The 20,625-nt window shown below is 44.8% G+C and overlaps 1 protein-coding gene across 6 annotated transcripts in view; it reads left to right on the top strand.

Annotated features, from left to right (window-relative positions):
* The window catches only part of HMGA1 (high mobility group AT-hook 1), a 41,797-nt gene that overhangs the window by 8,071 nt on the left and 13,101 nt on the right, over positions 1-20,625 (top strand). For 3 of the 6 annotated variants that reach the window (XM_073616039.1, XM_073616037.1, XM_073616038.1), the window contains 3 exons: positions 4,045-4,147; positions 17,541-17,600; positions 18,460-18,549. In XM_073616039.1, the coding sequence (XP_073472140.1) occupies positions 4,055-4,147; positions 17,541-17,600; positions 18,460-18,549 (243 nt within the window). In that variant the 5' untranslated portion in view covers positions 4,045-4,054. Of the gene's footprint in view, positions 1-4,044; positions 4,294-17,540; positions 17,601-18,459; positions 18,550-20,625 lie in introns of all 6 variants that reach the window. The other 3 variants (XM_073616036.1, XM_073616034.1, XM_073616035.1) reach the window with 1 other exon arrangement.

The following is a 20,625-nucleotide window of genomic DNA, read 5'->3' as shown; positions in this document are numbered from 1 at the left end:
CCCTATGCTGAGGCCCCCCACCAAAAAAAAATGACAGGTGTGGTTCCTTAACCACTAGCAGACCAGCTGCTGCAGTTATACTGCGGCAGGTTGGCTCGGCTAGGCAAATCGCCGTAGTTGTACGTCGCTCCTGTAAGACGTGACAGCAGGCACGTGCCCTGCACGTGTCCCCGGAGCCGATTTCCGTGCCCGGCAGGCACGATAACCGCCGGGCACCCATGTTAGTTCTGCTGCAGTATATCTGCATGAGCCGGTCGGGAACCGGTTAAAGTTAGACATGTTTGGTATCTATTTACTCGACGTAACAATTTTTCACATTATACAAAATAATTGGGCTAACTTTACTGTTTTGTTTAATTCTACCTTCAACACTCTACTCTGTCCTCCACTGCCTCCACCCACCAACTCACTCACTGCCCAGGAGATCGCCAATCACTTCAAGACTAACATTGATACAATTCATGAGGAGATCTCCAATGCGCAAAAACCTCACCCGTGCAACACCCCATGTCCACAGATGCAATCATTACTTCCCCCATTCAACCCTGCTACTATTAATGAGGTTGCTAAACTTTTATCTAACACTCATCTAACCACCTGCTCCCTCGCAAATGCTACGCTCACCCTCTGACTCAATTCTACACTCTCTAACTAAAATTTTCAACCTCTCCCTCTCTCTTGTGGCATCTTCCCAAACTCTCTAAAACATGCGCTAGTCACCCCCATACTTAAAAAGCCCTCAGTGGACCCCACCAATCTTAATAACCTACATCCCATCTCCTTACTCGCCTTCTCCTCCAAACTTCTTGAAAGACTGGTCTACAACCGACTAAGCGACCATTTGACCATGAATAAACTTCTTGATCCCCTTCAGTCCAGATTTCGCCCTCAACACTCCGCGGAAACTGCTCTCCGTAAACTCTCAAATGACCTACTAACTGCTAAAACCAGTGGACACTATTCTGTACTACTTCTCCTGGATCTCTCTGCTGCCTTTGACACAGTGGACCACCCCCTCCTCAAACTCCACTCCTTTGGTCTTCGTGATTGTACTCTTTGCTGGTTCTTATCGGTCGACCGATATATCGGCCGATATTTGGCTTTTTTACTTAATCGGCATCGGCCGATTGTGCTGATAAAAAGCCGATTATAACTTCTGCGGGACTTGCAAGTGACTTCTGTAATAGAAGTCAGTGCAAGTTGTCTGAAGTTTTCTTCTCTCCTCCTCTGGGCAGCCTGCCAAGTCTGATAAGAAGATACATTGTATCTCTTCAGGTTTTTTTATCAATAGACTGAAAGTGTGGAGGAGTTCTCAGTTTAACCATTTAAAGACTAAATCTTTTCTGACACTTGTTGCTTACAAGTAAAAATCCTGTATTTTCTGCTAGAAAATCACTTAGAACCCCCAAACATTTTATATATTTTTTTTTTTAGCAGAGACCCTAGGGAATAAAATGGCGGTTGTTGCAATATTTTATGTCACACGGTATTTGCGCAGCGGTCTTTCAAACGCAATTTTTTTTTTTTTTTAAAAATACACTAATGAAATAAAAAAAAAAAGCAGTAAAGTTGGCCCCTTTTTTTTTTTTTTTTCGTCCGAAAGTTTTGATTACCTGTTTTTGTGTATTTAATATTTAAGATATAGTTGTTTTTTTTATCTAAATTATACATACAAGTGAACTGATTGGAGGTTTGTTTTGTTTAATGTTTAAATGTAAAAAATTTTCTGTATTACTTAAGGCTGCTTTCACACTGGAGCGGGCATGCGTTGATGGTAAAACGCTGTTAGTTTTAGCGGCGCTATTCGGCTGCTAGCGGGGCGCTTATAACCCAGCTAGCGGCCGAGGAAGGAGTTAAATGCGCCCCTGAAGCGCTGCTGCCGAAACGCTTTGTAGGCGCTTCGGCAGCTGTGTGCTTTCATTTCAATGGGCAGGAGTGGTGGCACACACCGCTCCAAAGATGCCGCTTGCAGGACTTTTTTTTTAACATCCTGCCAGCGCATCGCCTCAGTGTGAAAGCACTCGAGCTTTTACACAGACTGCAGGGGAGCTGTTTTACAGGTGATATTTTTAGCCCAAAAGCGCCTGAAAAACACCCCATTGTAAAAGGGGTCTAACTGTTAGATTTTATGAGATGAAGGGAAAAAAAAAAAAAATCGGCCTAATATATCGGCCCAAAAAAAATCGGCATCATATATCGGCCACCGCGAATTCTAAATATCGGCATCGGTCGACCTCTACTTCTTATCCTACATATCCCACCGCTCCTTCAGTGTCACAACTCTACTTCCTCCTTTCCTCTTCTTTTCTCCATTGGGGTCCCCAAGGTTCTGTTCTCGGACCTCTCCTTTTCTCAATCTACACCACCTCCCTGGGTCAGTTGATTGCCCCCCCCCCCCCACGGCTTTAAATATCATCTCTACGCTGATGACACCCAAATCTATCTCTCCATCTGTCTCCTCACGCATTACCAACTTACTAGCAGACATATTTTCAGCCTGGATGTCACATCACTTCCTCAAACTCAACCTATCAAAAACCGAGCTCATGATATTTCCTCCCTCAGGTGCCACTTCCCCTGATTTCTCTGTCAATATCAACGGTTCAACTAGCAACTTGTCCCCCCACGCCAAGGTCCTAGGTGTAATCCTGGACTCTGAACTAACCTTTCGACCCCACATCCTATCGCTATCCAAAATTTGCCGCCTCAACCTACGGAACATCTCCAAGATGTGCCCCTTCCTAACCAATGTCGCCACAAAGCGTCTAATACACTCCCTGGTCATATCCCTCCTCGACTACTGCAACTCCCTCCTCATTGGTTTACCTCTAAATAGGCTATCCCTCTTCAGTCCATCATGAACGCTGCTGCCAGGCTCATCCACCTCACAAACCGCTCAGTGTCTGCTATACCCCTCTGCTATACCCCTCTGCCATTCCCTCCATTGGCTGCCACGTAGCCCCCAAATTAAATTCAAGATACTAACTATAACTTACAAAGCCATCCACAACCTGTCTCCCAGCTACATCACTAACTTAGTCTCAAAATACCAACCTAATCGTTCTCTTTGCTCCTCCCAAGACCTCCTGCTCTCAAACTCCCTTGTCGCCTCATCCCATGCTCGCTTTCAGGACTTCTCCAGAGCCTCTCCCATCCTCTGGAATGCTCTACCCCAATTTGTCTGTCTGTTTTTTCTCCTACTTTATCTACTTTCAGATCTCTGAAAACTCGTCTCTTCAGAGAAACCTATCTGGCCCCCACCTAACAACTGTACATTTATCTTCTCAATCAGCACATCGCCCACAGTTGTTACCTCTTGTATCTCTTGACCTTCCCTCTTAGATTGTAAGCTCTAAGTGCCGGTTCACACTACCGCGACTTGGGATCCGACTTATCAGACCTCAAGTCGCCCCAAGTCGCTTGACATCTGAAAGTCCATGTAAGTGAATGAGAGCCGTCTATATGTACGCTACTGAAGTCGCTCCGACTTCAGAAAAGGTCCCTGTACTACTTCAAGGCGACTTGTAGGCGACTTGTACCCATTGATTTCAATGGAAGTCGCCTACAAGTCGGATCGTGGTCTATAGTGAAGCGACTTCACAGGAAGAGAAGATGTTTTTTTCAAGCAAACCCCTCCCTCCCCCAGAGCGGATTGTAGTTTGATTGGCCACTGGAAAGTCGCCTGTCTTGGAGGCGACTTGAAGTCGCCCCGTAAGTCGCCCCAAGTCGCGCTGAAGTCGCGCTGAAGTCGCCTTGCTAAGTCGCGCTGTAAGTCGTGTTGCCCCTGTGTGAACCAGCGCTAAGAAGCAAGGCCCTCTGATTCCTACTGTATTAAAATGTATTGTATTTGTACTGTCTAACCTCAAGTTGTAAAGCACTACATAAATTGTTGGCGCTATATAAATCCTGAATAATATAATTCATGAAACTTTTTTTTTTTTTTTTTGTTTTATGTGTTTGAAAAATTAGTTCCTGGTGCATTTAATTTAACTTTCTACGAAAGTATGCTTTTAATTGGCCTATGATTGCATTGGTTTTCTGCAGATATTTCAAAATGAGCGACTCAAAGGCTAAGGCAGCAGCAAAGGGGACTTCTACGGAGGAGACTGCCAAGCGTGGTAGAGGTCGTCCACGAAAGAAGCCACAGGTGGGAGATGTCATTTTCAGAAGTCTTCTTACCCAAGCCGTCTTCTCTGTTCATTTATTTATAATAAAATTGTATGTGTTGGAGGACCTTAACATTCATTTGCTGTACTTTGCTGGAGATCCAATCCAGGACCCTAGTGCATTAAAGTAAGAGCATTAAGAAATTTGGCACTGTTTGGCATTACTAAACTGATCTCCAACTTCTTAATCTTTAAGCGTAATACTGAGACTTGAGTTAAAGCACTAAATGTAGCTTCTGACTTCTAATAAAATGACACTTGTCTAACACTGTCCTCACCAGAACCAGTTCTTCGGGTTCCCAGCACCAGCATGTGGGGCGGCTGCTATGACTCCTTGTGCCTTCACAGCTGGTTCCCCGCTGTGCTATAACAGACTACCGGGAGACTGCGGGTGGGGAGGGGGGTGGAGAACTTCCACTTAGGTAATTCCAGTGGAATGTAAGTTTTTTTTTTTTTTTTTTTTTTTTTTTTTTTTTTTTTTTTTTTTTTTTTTTTTTGAGTTGATATTCATTTTCATACATTTAGTATATGCCTGTAAATCTGTTGTCCTATTCAAGTATTAGGAAAAACATTTCTAGAATCTGATGCCAGCACTGGCATGTTTACTGTGGGCAGCTGGCAGTGATTGCTTGTGGCTTCATAGCTGGCTGTCAGCTGTACATGCTTTGTGAATGGTTCTGTAGCTGCCGGGTGGGGTGGGTTAAGAACTCCCTGTGAATTCACCACCGCAATCCAAATGGGATGCCCCGTCAGTTTGATCAACATGGGGGTGGAAGAGAATGGCCGTTTTTATTAGCAAAGGCACTTAGAAAACAGTCTTATGCCATGTCCTTAGTCTGTTTGTGGGACAAACCTGTGTTGGACACTTCACCCATGGCTTGAAAGTTTCAGAAATTCTATGCTTCCTTATGACCTTCCAACTTCTACTTTCTCAACAGAGGGATTGCATAAAGTTTGAGACAGCCTTTCATGACTCTCTGGCCATATAAGAGATCTAGAATGCCCTATTACTGGAACACATTTGTAGTCAGTCTTTACTTGGAAATGCGATAATCCTAACTACCAAGACCTGAGCTGTGCCTTGGCCTAGCTGGTCAGTATGCCTAAAAGAGGTCATACCCTGAATGAATATGAACGAAATGCAAATGAAATAATGGAAAGAATGGGGGAATGGGTGGTGGGAACTCAGAAATGATCCGACGAAGGTTCTGATGGAGGGATATATATACCCCTCAGACTCCTACAAATCCAGGCTAGCCTGCGCCCAGCCTTTTAACTTTTAGTCAGTCTTCACTTGGAAATGCAATAATTCTAACTACCAAGACCTGAGGTGTGCCTTGGCCTAGCTGGTCAGCATGCCTAAGGCTAGGTTCACACTGCTGCGAATTCTATTGCGAATTTGAGCCGTTGCGATCGCTCAAATTCGCAAGTCATTTAAATTACATAGATTAACATTAGTGCCGTTCACATCGACGCGTTGCGAATATAACCTGCGTGAAAAAAAGGTCCTGTGCGAGTTTACTGCGTTGCGAATTTAGTCTCCATAGACATCAATGTAAATCGTTCTTGAATCGCATTGATGGTTCACATATGTGCGAATTCCACCACACTACTCTCCACAAAAACCAGGAAGTACACAGGAAGTTAAGACCCTTTTTTTTTTTTACATTATGATTCCATTGGCTAGACTATCAATCGCAGCTATATCCAACTCCTGAAATTCGCGGTAAATTTGCACTGCAGCAGTGTGAACCTAGCCTCAAAGAGGGCAAAAAGACACAAAGTAGGTGTGATGTGAAAGCTACAACTAAGGGCCAGAAATGGCGAAAGCCTGGATGACTACAAATGGGGCTTACGTATGTAACTGCTAAAACAGGAGGATCTCCAGCGCCCCATGTACCTGATAAAAGAAGGGACCCCCTGTTCGGGACCCACAAAGTTGCCTCGGATCCCGACGAACATCCAGAAAAGGGTTTAGGATTTGAGCCTAATATGGAAGGTATACCTGTATGGGAACTAACTGTTCGTAGTGAGAGGATGCATGAGGAAGGCAGAAAGAGCTGACCAGAGGAATATTGTAGAAAAGGATGTATCCTTTAATCCAACGCTGTTACTGTGGTACGGTAATGAGACCACAACCCCCTTGCTTGTCCCTCTATTCTAATCATGGGGGAGTTTTAAACGTAGTAAAGGGAACTGCCTAGAGCACTAACTGGTAACTGTGCCATGGGTAGGAGACGGGAAGACTGAAACACCACGAAAACCTGTCCCGTAACTGGTAGCCATGCCAAAGAACATCCCTGACTACCCTTTATGATGGCTTAGAGAGGGTGAGCTACAAAAATGGACAGACGGGAGTTTGTAGGGCCTGAAATGCTGGTCACCTGATAGATACTTGATAGTGTTGGCAGATGGCCAAATTCCAGAGGCAATATGCAGCGACAGCCAGAGAGGTGAACTTATGAAACTTTGGTAGAAGCCCTTGGAATACTCTGGATAAAGAACCATTGGCCAGATTGACCAGGCTAGCCCCCAGTTCCACATGCCAATGTTAGAAATTCCAACATCACCTGCAGGCACCCTGAAGAGCAGGAGGGGTTGCAGCTAACACCTCCGCTCTAGCTGAGTGGGCTATGATCCCCTTCATTCTGTCTAACAATTGTAGCATGGACGTTGAGAGCGCATTAAGTACTGCATGAATCTGGGTTAAAAATCATGCATAGAAACGTGCTGTGCTGGTGGATGGAAGAGGTTGGGACTGGGTTTGGAATAGCCTAAAAAATACTGCCCCCCAGCTGAGGCTAGGAAAGGGGTACACCAGTGATAAAACTCAGCAAAAAGTTTGGTATGGTTCCACTCCTACCTGATGGGGTGCTACCATGCACTGAACCCCCATGCGGCGTTGGAGAGATGAATGCGAATTTGCCGCTTCTGTAACACGTCATGTGCTGAACTGAGGAAACGCAAACTGGAGAAATGAGAACAGACAACACCCCTATGTATCTGACAAATGTGAGGATGTAAGTGCAGAAATGACAAGCCAACAGCACGTGAATGTGAACCTAATGACACTACCCTAATTATGCAGTGAGCGAGCCCGAGCAACCTGCCGTGCAAAGACAGGTAATTAAAAACGAACACTCAGGACTGATGTACACACAGACCGTGGTGGGTAGTAGTAATGGTGAACGTGCATGTATGACGTATGGTATATGGGCAAGAAGATTGTGGGATGACAATCAATTTAAAACGAAACCTCAGCCCGTACAAATCCATAGACATGACAGACCCTGGATGTGAGCAATAGCTAACAGGAATGCTATGAATGAAAGGCTATGACAGAAAACAGACAGGTAGCAAAACTGAAACCCTCAGGGCTAGTGTACCCACAGACCGTGGTGGGTAGTCGTACAAGTGTAATGAAATGAATGTGCATCGTATGACGCATGTTATGGGTGAGAAGATTGTGGGACGACAATCAATTGAAAACAAAACCTCAGCCCCTAAGGATCCGTGGATGTGAGCACTAGCTAACACAAATGCTGCGAACGAAATGTTGCGACAGGAATACTACGAACGAAAATGCTACTACAGAACAAAGCTACGACAGGAAATGCTATGAATGAAAGCTACACAGGAAAATGCTGCGACAGGAAATCGCTACGGCAGGAAATGCTACAAGGGGAAAATGCTGCGACAGGAAAATCGCTATGAATGAAAAGCTACGACAGGAAATGCTATGAATGACAGCTAAAACAGGAAAACTTGGGCTACAAGGGAAAATGCTGCAGCAGGAAATTACGCTATGATTAAAAGCTACACAGGAAAATCGCTACGAACCAAAAGCTACAAACGGGGAATGCTATGAATGAAACCTACACGGGAAAATGCTGTGACCAGGAACCACTGTGATGAACCCACTGTGACAGAACCGCTATGACAGGCTGCAGACCACGCTGACAACTGCTTTGAGCAATCTGCTATGACAGGAAAATGCGATGACCTAGCCACTGTGCCTGACCCGCTACGACTGGAACCCGCATGTGACAGCACCGGTTATGACTGAACATGCAGTGACAGGAACACTGAGACTGAACGTCTAATGACAGCGCCTGCTGCCAGGACGATAGTACCCGACAGGAACGCTGAGGATGGCTGCGATGACCGAACCAGCTGGACTGGAACGTCATGACTGAACATGTGACAGCACCTGCTATGACTGAACACATGACAGCTCCTTCTGATTTTTAGGAGCAGCGCTGTCTGTGTTACCCAGAATCCCCAGCACACCAGAGATCAAGCTGGCGGTGGGCGTATCTGTTCTATGACCTCAGCAGGATCAACCTGCTCTCACCTTCTGCCAGCGCAACATGTTTTCAGACACTGGGGGAATGGTGGGCAAGTATGGAAAAGGAACCCCCCCCCCCCCCCTGAAAGATCCAGGGGACGACAGTCTATGCTGACTTGTCTTTGAAGGGAAGGGCCCCAGGGCCATTTGCTGCTCTGTCACTACCTGGCAGGTCAATAAGCAGAAACAAGCATGCGGCCAGTGATGTATTGCAGTGTCCTGACCCCTGACCTCTGTATACGCTTGGCTCAGATCAGCAGATGACCAAACTGAAGTATGGAGCATCGATGGGGAGAAGCGGGCTGATGGCCCCTCGAAGCCGGAACTGCACAGAGGAGCTGGCGGGCGGCCGATCACACCCCCACCCTGCCGTGAAACACCAAGAGAAGCGGAATGGCATGCAGAAATGACAGGCTTACTGATATGAATGTTTCTGGAACCACACAGCCCTTAAGGACACAGAAAAGAATAAAAAGGGGATGACAGGCAATGAGAAGGTGTTTTATCATCGTCACTGCCTGTTTAACCCCTGAAGACCCACACTAATGTGTGTGCATTGCACATGGTGTCAGGGCACTAGCGGCATGGCCCCATACAAGTGAATAGGCAACGTTTAGCAGGCAGTACTGCCTGCCAAAATGTTGCGACATGCGGACACCCCCATTCACTGCCTCTACATGTATGAATGTGTTGTCCGGACCATTTTTCTATTGGTAACCTAATCCGACAAGGGAAAGTGTCCTCAAACACTTTCTATTGAAGATTATCGATGGGGATATTAAGGGTATCCAAATGGGCTAGAAAGCACACATCTGCTTGTGTGGATGATGTCCTATTCTATATTTTCCAGCCGCTCACCACCCTCCCGATTCTATTGTCAGAGTTGCAGAGATTTGAGCAAGTGTCCAATTTTAAAATTGCACAAAGTCCAAAATCTTACCTGCTAACATCTCTGGGGCATTATCTTTTTTTTTTTTTTTTTTTTTTCCTGCGCCATTTCTACCCATTAGCCTAGTGATCGCAGTCGCTTTTATATACCTGATGTTCTACCAGAATAGAGGTTCACCCTAGGAAGAATGTTACATGTTCACCAATTTTTTTTTTTTTTTTTTTTTAGGGTGGCACAAACTTTTTCAGCATCTGCAGCTTCTACCCCTTTATTACCCCCCCCCCCCTTCCTTCATTGCAGCTGATGACTTGTAGTTCTTGAACTGGTTCTGGTGAGTGCTTTGGTAGTTCGTTGATCTTCCTATAAAAAAGTGCATTTTATTTTCAAAAGGAGATTTTGGCCAAAATGTATCTATAACCTCAACTATGGAACCCTTCTTAACTGAGTGAATGCAGACCTTTGGACATGACTATTCTCCCATGCATCATTTACCTATTGCATACTACTCCAATAACTTTACTCAACTTAAGTTGCCTGGGGAAAATTTTATGGGGGAAAAATCCCAGTTTTGCATGCAGAATGTTATCTAGACAGAAGGTGGAGAGCGGATTAAGCCTCCCTGGTGTCGCCTTGGTAGGTACAGTGAATTGGCACCAGAATTCTGCTGAAACTGTGGGTGTTCTTAGAGAGGACTATGGCCAGTAGAGGTCTTGCTGATGCAAAGTGGCTTCCAGCTGCACACAGGGATTTTCCCACCTGGACATCTCCACTCATATTACCAACTTTGACTATCTGGGACAGATGGAACGTAAATGGTGACCTGGCCCCGGCTCCATTACAGGACCTCCCCTGGGTAACACTGGTGAGGACTTGTGTGTTTTTGAGGTGGGGTATAGATGGGAGTACCACTTGTGCCAAGTTGGCTTCTACTGGTAAGTTACTGCTCCTAGAAACTGAGATGCTCATTTGGGCTGCCTCTATGGAGATGCCAGCAACCATTCGACTTCATTTGTAAAGTGGCCCATAAAATATAAGGTAATTGAGATCTCTCTATGCTTAACAACCCAAGACATGAGAGTTCTCTCCCAGCTGCCTACATTTTCCTTTGGTTTTCCTCTATGTAAATCACATACTTCATTGGAGAATAAACTGCAAAAGGGGACAGGTACTATGCATATGTGGCCACATTCAATTTTGGTAGATAAAACAAATGTGCCAAAGGACTTTTTCATGGCATACAGTGTATATATAGTGTGGTGATTCCAATATTCAAACTGTCAAAAGATCTATTTATTTTGTATAAACACATGACAATGTATGTTAAATACAGAATATGTATAGCGATACATCATTCTTGTTGACAGACTTAAAAGTCCACATGAAAAACGTGTTTCAGGCAGATCTCTTCAGGAGCACATGTGAACAAGATCTAAAAGCGTAATCTGTCTTAGTTATAGAACTATAAATAAGCCATTTTTACATCAACTGGCCTAAATACTGTATAATTCGCAATTACACATTACCATCACGATCAGTTTTAAGCCTTAAAATTATAATCTGTGAACCATTGTCTCCACAGTGTACAGCAGAACCTCCTAAAATCTCCCACCATCCAGAAGTGAGCGCAAGGGATACAAAAGATTACAACCAAATCAATATCTATATAGAAGTATACATATAAGGTTCAGGGCATCACCATATATGAAGGCTATTCAGCAAAAATCTTGAGGTGGAAATATTGCATATATTTACTGAATAGTAAGTCCCACTAGTAGATGCCAAATGATGAAATATAGGGAGGCATTTATACAGCTACACACATTGCATGGTGGGAACGTCGGCTATATTTACATGAAAACATATCTATTTGCTAATCCTTGCGAAAAAAAAAAAAAAAAAAAACTAATTCCCAAAAAGATATAGAATAGATATATAATCTATATCATGGCAATGGAGACACATGTCCATCTCACCTGATAAGATCCATTCTACAAAACCACACCTTAATTTCCTTCCCTATAGATTGAGATTAATAGATTTTATTTTATCTCCATCTCTCCCTCCCATAGAAAGCCAATTGCCAGCCCACATACTTAAAGATGGACAATTAGAATCGGTGTATTACCCCACACCTGTAACCAATAATATGTTGCCTCGCATTGAATCGTATCATAACCACCAACCTAAATTTCACTTATTCCAGCAGCCAGGAGTGCGTGTAAATCTGACAAGTCGGGTGGAAGCAATCCTATGCAGCTACTAATTTCTTCCACAGACTCATGGTAATTTTGACTGTTCAGCCATGTCTCTTAGGCTCTACAGCCCACTGGTGATCCCAGAAACTGCTTGGCACGTGTCGCCAGACAGGAGGGAGACCAGAAAGTATGTTAAGCCTAGCTAGAATCTACACAGAAGAAACTTCCATTGCGTCCCTAATAAAGCCCCCCCCCCCCAAAAAAGTGAGCATGGTCTGTCCCATGTAGTACATATGAACATAACTGCACACTTCAGGGGCACCTACGTATGAAAATATTGATTGTGCTACATGTTTCGTATCACCATGTGCACTGGAGGAAAAGCAGTAATAGTTGGGCAATTCCCAGTTAACACTTTTAAAATTGCCTATGGAAAATTTTGGGCATCAAGTACATCATTTTGTGGGCTTGCGCAATATTGGCTCTCTACTCGGCACAACATCCTTTATCAAAAAAGGTAATGTATTGCATCTGTGTGCCCTAAAATTAAATCGCCTTGTAAATTTTTTTTTTTTTTTTTTTTTTTTCCCCATCTTATCAGGACAGCACCTGGAGAGAGCGTAGCCCCACCCATTTTCCTGGGAAACACTGCAGGCACTACTTTAACGATCGGACACTTCCACCATGGCCTCAGTTGTAGTGTTTCCTCTGCCATGTTGGAAGCGCTGCAGGATACCAGGGGTGTGCTATGCTCTTTCCAGTTGAGGAAAGTTGAAGGTTATACCTTGTACCGGGGGGGAGGTTGGTTGCTCCGGTGCCTCCTCCTTCAAGCCTGGCGAGGGTAGAGGCTGCTAAGGTTCCCACTCTCAGACTGGAGGGTGCGGGCTTGAAGTGGAAGTGCGAGCACCAGAGGATGGTGGCAGTGTCTCAGGTGTCCTTCCGGCTAGGGCTGGACTTCCTGCGGTGTGCAGCTGGTTCTGGCTGCTGGGCTGGAACGCAGGGGAGGAGGCCCCAGCTGGTGTTTCCCATCCTCGCAGTGGCGAACGGACCTGGGAACTTTTGAATAAAAAGCAGCTAGATGTCCACTGAGCCTCTGCGGAGATAGATCCATAGAAGCCGGTGGCGGGAACAGGAGCCACAAACACCAGCCAGGTCCAGGTAAGCAGGGGCAGAGGTCCCAAACTTCACTTTGGGCTATGTGGGGATTCCCTCTCCTATTCCTCCCCTAGCAGGGGGGGGGGGGGGGGGGGGGGAAGCATGTATCACTCTTCGGAGGTTACTGCACTAGGGAGACTGATCAGGATGGTGATTGGTGTGGGGTTTGTCACTATCTATGCCTAGTTGGCCTGTAGGGGGGGGGGGGGGGGCTGATGCTTTGTAAATCTTATATAGTCTGTTGGCTTTTCCTTGGCCTTTGCCTGAAATACACCAAGCACTAACCCCCCCCCCCCCCCCCCCCCCCAAAGATGTCCCCTTCTCCAAGGCCTTGCTTAGGGATTCTTGAACCAAGGCATTTTGTAGGGCCTTTATAGCCGATTTAGTCAGAGGAAACTTCCTCTGTGGCTTCTATGACCCAGTCCAACGAGTTGCATTTCTGGAATGGGTTGGCGGACACTTTTCAGTCGTTCCGATCTTATCTGGATAAGCATCCGATTCCACAGCCTAGCAGTAGGGTTCATTTGCCATCCTGTCCTCGCCCCTCTGCTTCTGTGCCAAGAGAGGTCAGTGATTCGGAGCAAGAGGGTGGGGGATTGACTCTCCCAAGGATTAGATGAGGAGGATAAGGCGAAGAAAGGTTGCTGGGTGGTAAATTTTATCATGCAGTTATCTCTGCATGATAAAATGTATTGGGTATAGTTAAACACAGTGCACAAAGTCCTGTCTGAGGCTGTAAAAAGGAATGTAAAGATCCTGAGAGGGCCCCCTTTTTCTCAAGATCGTTTAAAAAGGAGATTCCCTTTTGATGAAGATAGTGCTCAGGTTTGGAACAAAAGACCTAAGCTTGATGCGGCCTTCTCCCAGGTCTCACAAAATACAGACCTAGCATTTAAGGATATGGGGGGGTCCAAAAGGACACCATGGATAAGAGATGATTACCTGTTAAAGGCCTGGGACTCAATGCTTGCTAAACCCAAGCTGGCAATGGCGTCAACTATTATCAGGAATCTGGAGCACTGGTTGGAGCAGTTAAAAAGCCATATTGAGGTGGGGACCTCCCGCAAAGATTTGATTGACATTTTGCCAGTTTTACAAAAGGCGGTTGGATTACATGGCAGACCCGTCTGCAGAATCCCAGAGAATGTCCACAAGATCTTCATCCCTCTGCACATAGGCGTTGTGGGTTAAGACATGGTCAGGAGCTTCTGCCTCAAAGGTAAAGCTGTGTGGTCTTTCGTTTGAGAGACATCTTGTGTTTGGCCCTGATCTTGATGCTGTGTTAGACAGAACAGCGGACAAGAAAGCCTTTCCAGACAGAGTAACTCCACAGGTTAAGAAGAATTTTCCTTTTCACCAAACCCAGGATACTAAGGAGGCAGGACAGGGATAATGTTCTGACCTAGCCAACCCGCCAAAAACCAGTGACTGTTTTCCGACTGGGAGGAAGACTACAGTCACTCAACCCCCCCCCCCCCCCCCCCCCCCTGCAGTGGAAGACAGCGTCCAGTCCGTTTGTCCTCCAGGGCAATAACTATATCAATAAGGTCAGGCTGGAATTCTGAGACCCTTTCCGAGTCTGTTTTTATCTAACCCAGGTTCCCCGAGGTCAGGAGACATCTATGGCTCTCCTGCAGGAACTTCTACAGCAGGAAGTAATCATCCCAGTTCCCCAGGAAAAGGAAGGACTAGTGTTCTATTCACTTGGTTTTTCTAGTCAAAAAGCTGTCAGAGGTGTTTTGGTTAATTCCAAATTTAAAAGTATTGAACAAATCCATTCAGTACAAGTCCTGATTTGGATAAGCTTTACTTTCAGTAAGGAAACTTCTTACCGCAGGACAGGGGTGTACCTAGAGCATTTGACACCCAGGGCAGATCCTATACCTGGCAAAACCCGTAGCCCCCCCACCTGATCATGCCTGTACATGCTCGGCCCCCCTCATACTCACAGCTGCCACTTGTAAGGTGGTCTTCCTTGTCCCAGGTCTTAATTCCACATGTCCCTGTGAAAATAAATTGCTGGTAGCACAAACGAGGGGCACACATACATGAGGCAGCAAGAGGTGGCATTATAGAGCCCGATGTGGGCTCGGTGACACTGAACAACAGATGCTGTGCACTTGCACGAACACAGAGCCAGCACAGCTACAAAACTGCTCAGGCACCTGCCACTGCCTTGTCTCGGCTCTGATAGCTGTCCTGACACCACCACCCCCCCCTCCCCCCAATAGGTATAGTCAGGGATGCGTATCTACATGTCCCCTTAGCACCAGCATCAAAAAGGTATTTGCATTTGGTCGATGGGGGTGGGGTTAGTGTCACATCTGCAGGTCAGAGCCCTTCTGTTTGGACTGACCTCTTCGAGGATCTTCACAAAGATTATGGCAGAGGCTTTGTCACCGCTCAGGATGGGGGTGGGGGGGGGGATTCCGATTGTACCCTACCTGGATGATCTCCTTGTGTTTACCAACTCGGAGGCTCTTTTGTGGAAGCATCTTAAGAAGACAAACACTTTTAGTTTGGGCTGGCTTCTGAACAGGGAAGTCGAACCTGGTCCTTTCCCACATAAGATTCTTGGGTTACACTATCAATTCTGTGCAAGAAAACATTTTTCCGGAGGAAAAAAATAAGTCCAGTCAAGCTTGCCAATTGTGATCCAGGTGCACATGTCAACCCTCGGCCTTCTTACAGCCTTGATCCCAGCAGTTCAGTGGGCCCACCTCCATTCAAGAGATCTCCAGCAGACAATTCTGCAGAATTGGTTTACGGGGAGTCATTAGAGAAACAAATCATGATTCCCTTTCGGGTCAAGAGGAAATTGTGTTTTGGAGGAGGCAGACAAATTTTTAAAAAGGGGCCTGTTCTGGATGTTTCCGGCAGCAAAGAGGTTAACAATGGATGCAAGCTCCGGGGGTTTGGGCACACATCTAGAGGGTCAGATTGCCCAAGGATCTTGGACAATCAAGGAGACCAAGAGATCCTCCAATTGGAGAGAGCTAAGGGTCATTCTCCTCCTAGGGCTTTGGTCATTCAAGGAAATGATCAAGGGCCACCACTTTTAAGTGTTATCCGACAATGCTACGGTGGTAGCCTACATCTCGAGGGAGGCACAAGAAGCAGGGTTCTGCTGCTCTCAGCCCTTCAGATCCTGACATGGGCAGAGGACAAAGTCGGACAGCAGTACATCTAAAAGGCAGCCTAAATCGGGCAGACTTCCTAAGCAGGAGACAAGTGCTAGAATCAGAATGGAGCCTGAATACAGAAATCTTCCAGATGCTAGTAGACTAGACCCCCCCCCCCCCCCCCCCCCCCCCGAAAAGGCAGAACCACGTGGAGGGTGTGGATGCACTAGCTCAGCCTTGGGCCTTCTGCTTGTACTACGCCTTCCCCCTCTTTCAGATTCCTCTAGTGCTCAAAGTTGCAGAAGAAATCCACAAGCATAATTCTAGTAGCCCCCTTTTGGCCCAAAAGGGCATGGTTCTCGACCCTACTGAAGTTGGCAGTAGAACCCCACTGGTTTCTACCATTGTGAGAGGACCAGGGACCCCTCCTTCATCCCAGTGTAGGGCATCTCATACTGAGGAGCAAATCCTGAAGAAATGGGGTTTGTCAAAGTTGATTTTGACCCTGCTAGATGGCGGGGGGAAAAAGGTCACAAGGGCCATTTATTTCAAAACGTGGAAATGTTTTAACTCCTGGTGCACAGGAGGTCATTTCCGTCCTTGAGTCCTGCATGACGGAATGGAGAAGGGTCTAGCGGCCAGTACTTTAAATGTTCCGGTGGCTTTTTTTTTTTTTTTTTTTCTTTTTTCCTAGGTAGTTCTGAGGAAAGACGCACAGGGTTTTTGTTAAAGGTCTCTTCCATGTTTTTCCATAGATCCCAGGAGATGGTTCTCCCAACTTTCTGCCCATCACCACCCTGTCCTAAAAGGGTGTTTCAGTTTGGATGAAGAAGATGCTTGTTACATTATCTTGAGGTTACAAGGGAGTTTAGAAAATAGAATTCTGTGTTCATTCTGTTCTCGGCCGCGTAAAGGTTGCGGAGCCTCTAAAAACAAGAGGAAGATAGCTTTGAATGGCCATCAAAGGATCTTATAGGGCCTCAGAAGTAGAAACTCTCGCAGGGGCCCATTCAACCTGTGCTGTGGCACTTTCACCTGCCAATATAAGATGAATTTGCTCTCAGCTGTATAACAATCATTCAGCAGGAAAGTCCTGCAGGTGGTGGTCCCACCCTAGACTATGTACTCTTTTATCTCCAGGTGCTGTCCTGAAAGGCTATTTGGGAAAACCTTAGTTGGACGTAACAGTATTTCTAGGACTCTTTCAGGACAGCACCTATGACCGTCCCTTGACTGATGTTTAATTGGTTTAATTTAAGTGGTATTATTGCTGTTTTGTTTATAACTTCAGCATGGCTGGAGGTAATCAATGACTGGATGGTGGAAGTGTCCGGTCTTTAAAATGGTGACTGCAGAGTTGCCTGGGAAAATGGGTGGAGCTACACTCCTCTCTAGGTGCTGTCCTGAAAGACTCAAATAGTTTCTAGGAGTCTAAGGTTGTGTGGTTTGTTGGATAAAACTGCTTGCAAATGTTCAACAAATTTGGAATTTTAACTAATATTCAAGCTTAAATTTATCTAAACCCAGAAAATACAGCAACTTGGAGCCCAGCTCTGGCTACTCAATGACTGTCAATCCTGGTGTATGAGCTATCAAACCTATGGTAAACCTTTTGTCTATAAATCTGTATATATTTTTTTTTTTTTTTTTTTTTTTTTTTATTAGGAAGCCTCAAGCCAACCAGCAAGGTCAACCTCTCCTTCCCAAGCACAAACTAATGCAAAAGTGAGTACAGTAAAATAACATCTGACTATTCCAGAGATATTACAAACATTGGTACACTAATGTTATATAATTTTCAAAGCTTTCTTTTTAAATGGGATTGGTGGCCATTTATTACTTTATTGTATGCCATCTAGGCGGTTCAAAATGTTTATCATAGTACATTGGTGTCAACTTCCTAGAAACCAATCCACAAAGAATAGTAACTTTTGGCTGCTACTTTGAGGCAGATTTGGAGAGATACTCCACTTAAAATATTGTATCAATTTACACTTTGACTATAAGCAGATTTAAATTTTCATTTTCATAATTGAGGTCAACAAGCAATTTTTAGTAAAATTCTTTATTTTAGTATTAGAAAAAAAAGGTAGATTTCTGTGTTTTTTTTTTTTTTTTTTTTTTTTTAATGTATTTTACATGGCTTAGGGAAAGTGGGAATACATTAGAACAGTGTTTTTATCGCTGTCCTTTAATTGACTACACTCCCGAGGTAAAGGAAACCTATGTTTATATACCTGGAAGAGGGTGTTCAAAAATTTTTTTTTATTTTTTTGGGTCTTATGTCGGGGTTCATCTGACCTATGTTGGTATATTGGCTTTTTTGCAGGAAATATATGCAGTGTTTTTTTTTTTTTTTTTTTTTTTGCGAATTTTACCCTGGTAGTCAAACTTGTGTATCTGACATTTTATTGCAGTAGGCATTAAGCATTTTCCCATTTTTGCAAATCTAAAGTGAATATAGTTCCTTTTTTATGCTAGCTAGGCAGATTTCAGTGTTTAATGGGAACTTCAAATCTCCTTTTGTAAGGCAAACTGAACTTGGGACTTAACCATTAGACTTTTCAATGTCTGTTCTGTGCAGGAGCCAAGTGGTTCTCCCACCACAAAACGTCCACGCGGTCGCCCTAAAGGCAGTACAAAGAAGGGCCGGAAAGAAACCTCAAATACTAAGGTGAGTGCTGCATATGTCTCAAGGAAATGCTATCCCTTTTTATAGGTTATCTGTTCACCTTTTTGTCAACTTTTTTTTTTTTGCTTGTTATACTCATATGGTACTTTAATCCCTACTTGTAGTGTAGGGCTTGCATGACTATATTTGAACTCGAAGGACTTGTGGATTGATTAAATTAAACCAAAAATGTAATCTTCTGCAGCTCCCAAATTCTTAACCTTTTCAGCCCCAGAAGGATTAACCCCCTAATGACCAGGCCATTTATTGCGATACGGCACTGCATTACTTTAACTGACAATTGCGCAGTCGTGCAACGTTGTTCCCAAACTTGATTTTTTTTTTTTTTTTTTTTCTTTTTTCCCCACAAATGGCTTCTTTTGGTGGTATTTGATCACCTCTGCGGTTTTTATTTGACCCTTTCACACTAAGGCGCTTTAGTGCTAAAAATGGCACCTCTCGCCTGAAAAGCACCTCTCATGCCTCCTCAGTGTGAAAGCCCGAGTGCTTTCATACTGGGGCAGTGCGCTTGCAGGATGGCAAAGTCCTGCAAGCAGCATCTTTGGGGCGGTGTGGGATCGCTGTATTGAATTGAATGGGCAGCGATTAGGAACGCTGCAACATGGGCTCTTTTAACCCCTTCAGCCGCTAGAATTCATTAATCTGTCTTGTTCCTAGTCCCTAAAAGGACAGGCAACATTTTTCCAGGTCACACAGCATGCCTTGCCATTTTGTGTTGCATTACAAATGTGGGGGAGCGAATGATTACTGGTGAGTGCTCAATTGCTCTGCCTTCATCAGATGCATTACAAGCCCTCACCTGTACAACCACTAGATTGAGCAAGCGATTGTGGGATAGTTTCTCACAGGTGTCAGACAGAGGTCATGCCTTAACCTGTGCATTATCATGCCTCATATTTGAACAGACAAATGTCTTGCACTGGAATATGAAGATCTACTTTTACTATAGGCTGTAGGGCTGCAACTAACTAGTATTTTCATAATCTATTAGGCCAGTTTGTTTCGATTTAATTGGTTAAAAGCCTCAAAGTGTGTTCTAGTTAATATGCCAAGTTTTAAATTCTTGAATATCCATATGCAGTGGTAAATATCCCGCTGTATGGTTGGGGAACAAAATATTTAATCTACTCCTGAGAATAACAGAAAATATACACTAGTACCAAAAATATTGGGAAACCTGCCTTTAAAGCGGAGTTCCACCCAAATTTTGAACAATATCTGTATGTATTCTCTTCCTTGCCTAGATGCTGACATGCCGTTTAAAAAAATGTAAATCGCCGTAATTACCTTTTTTTATTTTTCTATTCTTTGCACTTCCTGGTTCTCCTCCCGTGGGAGTAGGCGTGTTTCTAGCCTCTCCCAGACTCCTGGGAGCTAGTCTCAGGTTTCTCAGGATGCCACTGAGCATGAGCGGTGAATGCTGGGAGCACAGCATTCACCACATCCAGGAAATAAATGCTTGTGGGCTTCAAATGCCCACAGTGAAGATGGAAACCGCCTGCAGTGAATAATATAAGTTATTCTTTCCGACTAAATCTGACACAGGCGGACATATTACACACAATATGTGAGTATGTAATGCTGAGAAGAAAAGTTTGTGAATGAACTCAAAAAAAAAAAAAACTATAGATGGGTGGACCCCCGCTTTAAATGCACATGAACTTTAATTTGGGGTCGTTCTGTTGGAATACTGCCCTGCGGCCCAGTCTCTGAAGGGAGTGGATCATTCTCCGCTTCAGTATGTCACAGTACATGTTGGCATTCGTGGTTCCCTCGAACTGTAGCTCCCAAGTGCCGGTGTTCTGCCAAGAAAGGTCCCCCATCGCATAGTGTCCACCCTGTACTGCGCAGAGCTTGCCTAGTACGGAGGACAAAGACTCCGAAAGTCTCCGAACATGAGTTCATCAGCTGTACATGGCGCCCGCGCAATTAACACTACATTGTGCCACACGCTCCCGATGCTCGTGCAACTCTGCAGGGGTGGGTGTAGGGGCGGATGCATACAGAAGAGGCTCCATGATGCATCCGCCCCTTACATGCTTCTCAATAATACATCCG

This window comes from Aquarana catesbeiana, linkage group LG02, assembly GCF_042186555.1.
Source record: "Aquarana catesbeiana isolate 2022-GZ linkage group LG02, ASM4218655v1, whole genome shotgun sequence".
Classification (NCBI taxonomy): Eukaryota; Metazoa; Chordata; class Amphibia; order Anura; family Ranidae; genus Aquarana; species Aquarana catesbeiana.
Note: the sequence above shows the minus strand (reverse complement) of the source record. Positions and strands in the feature narration are given on the sequence as shown.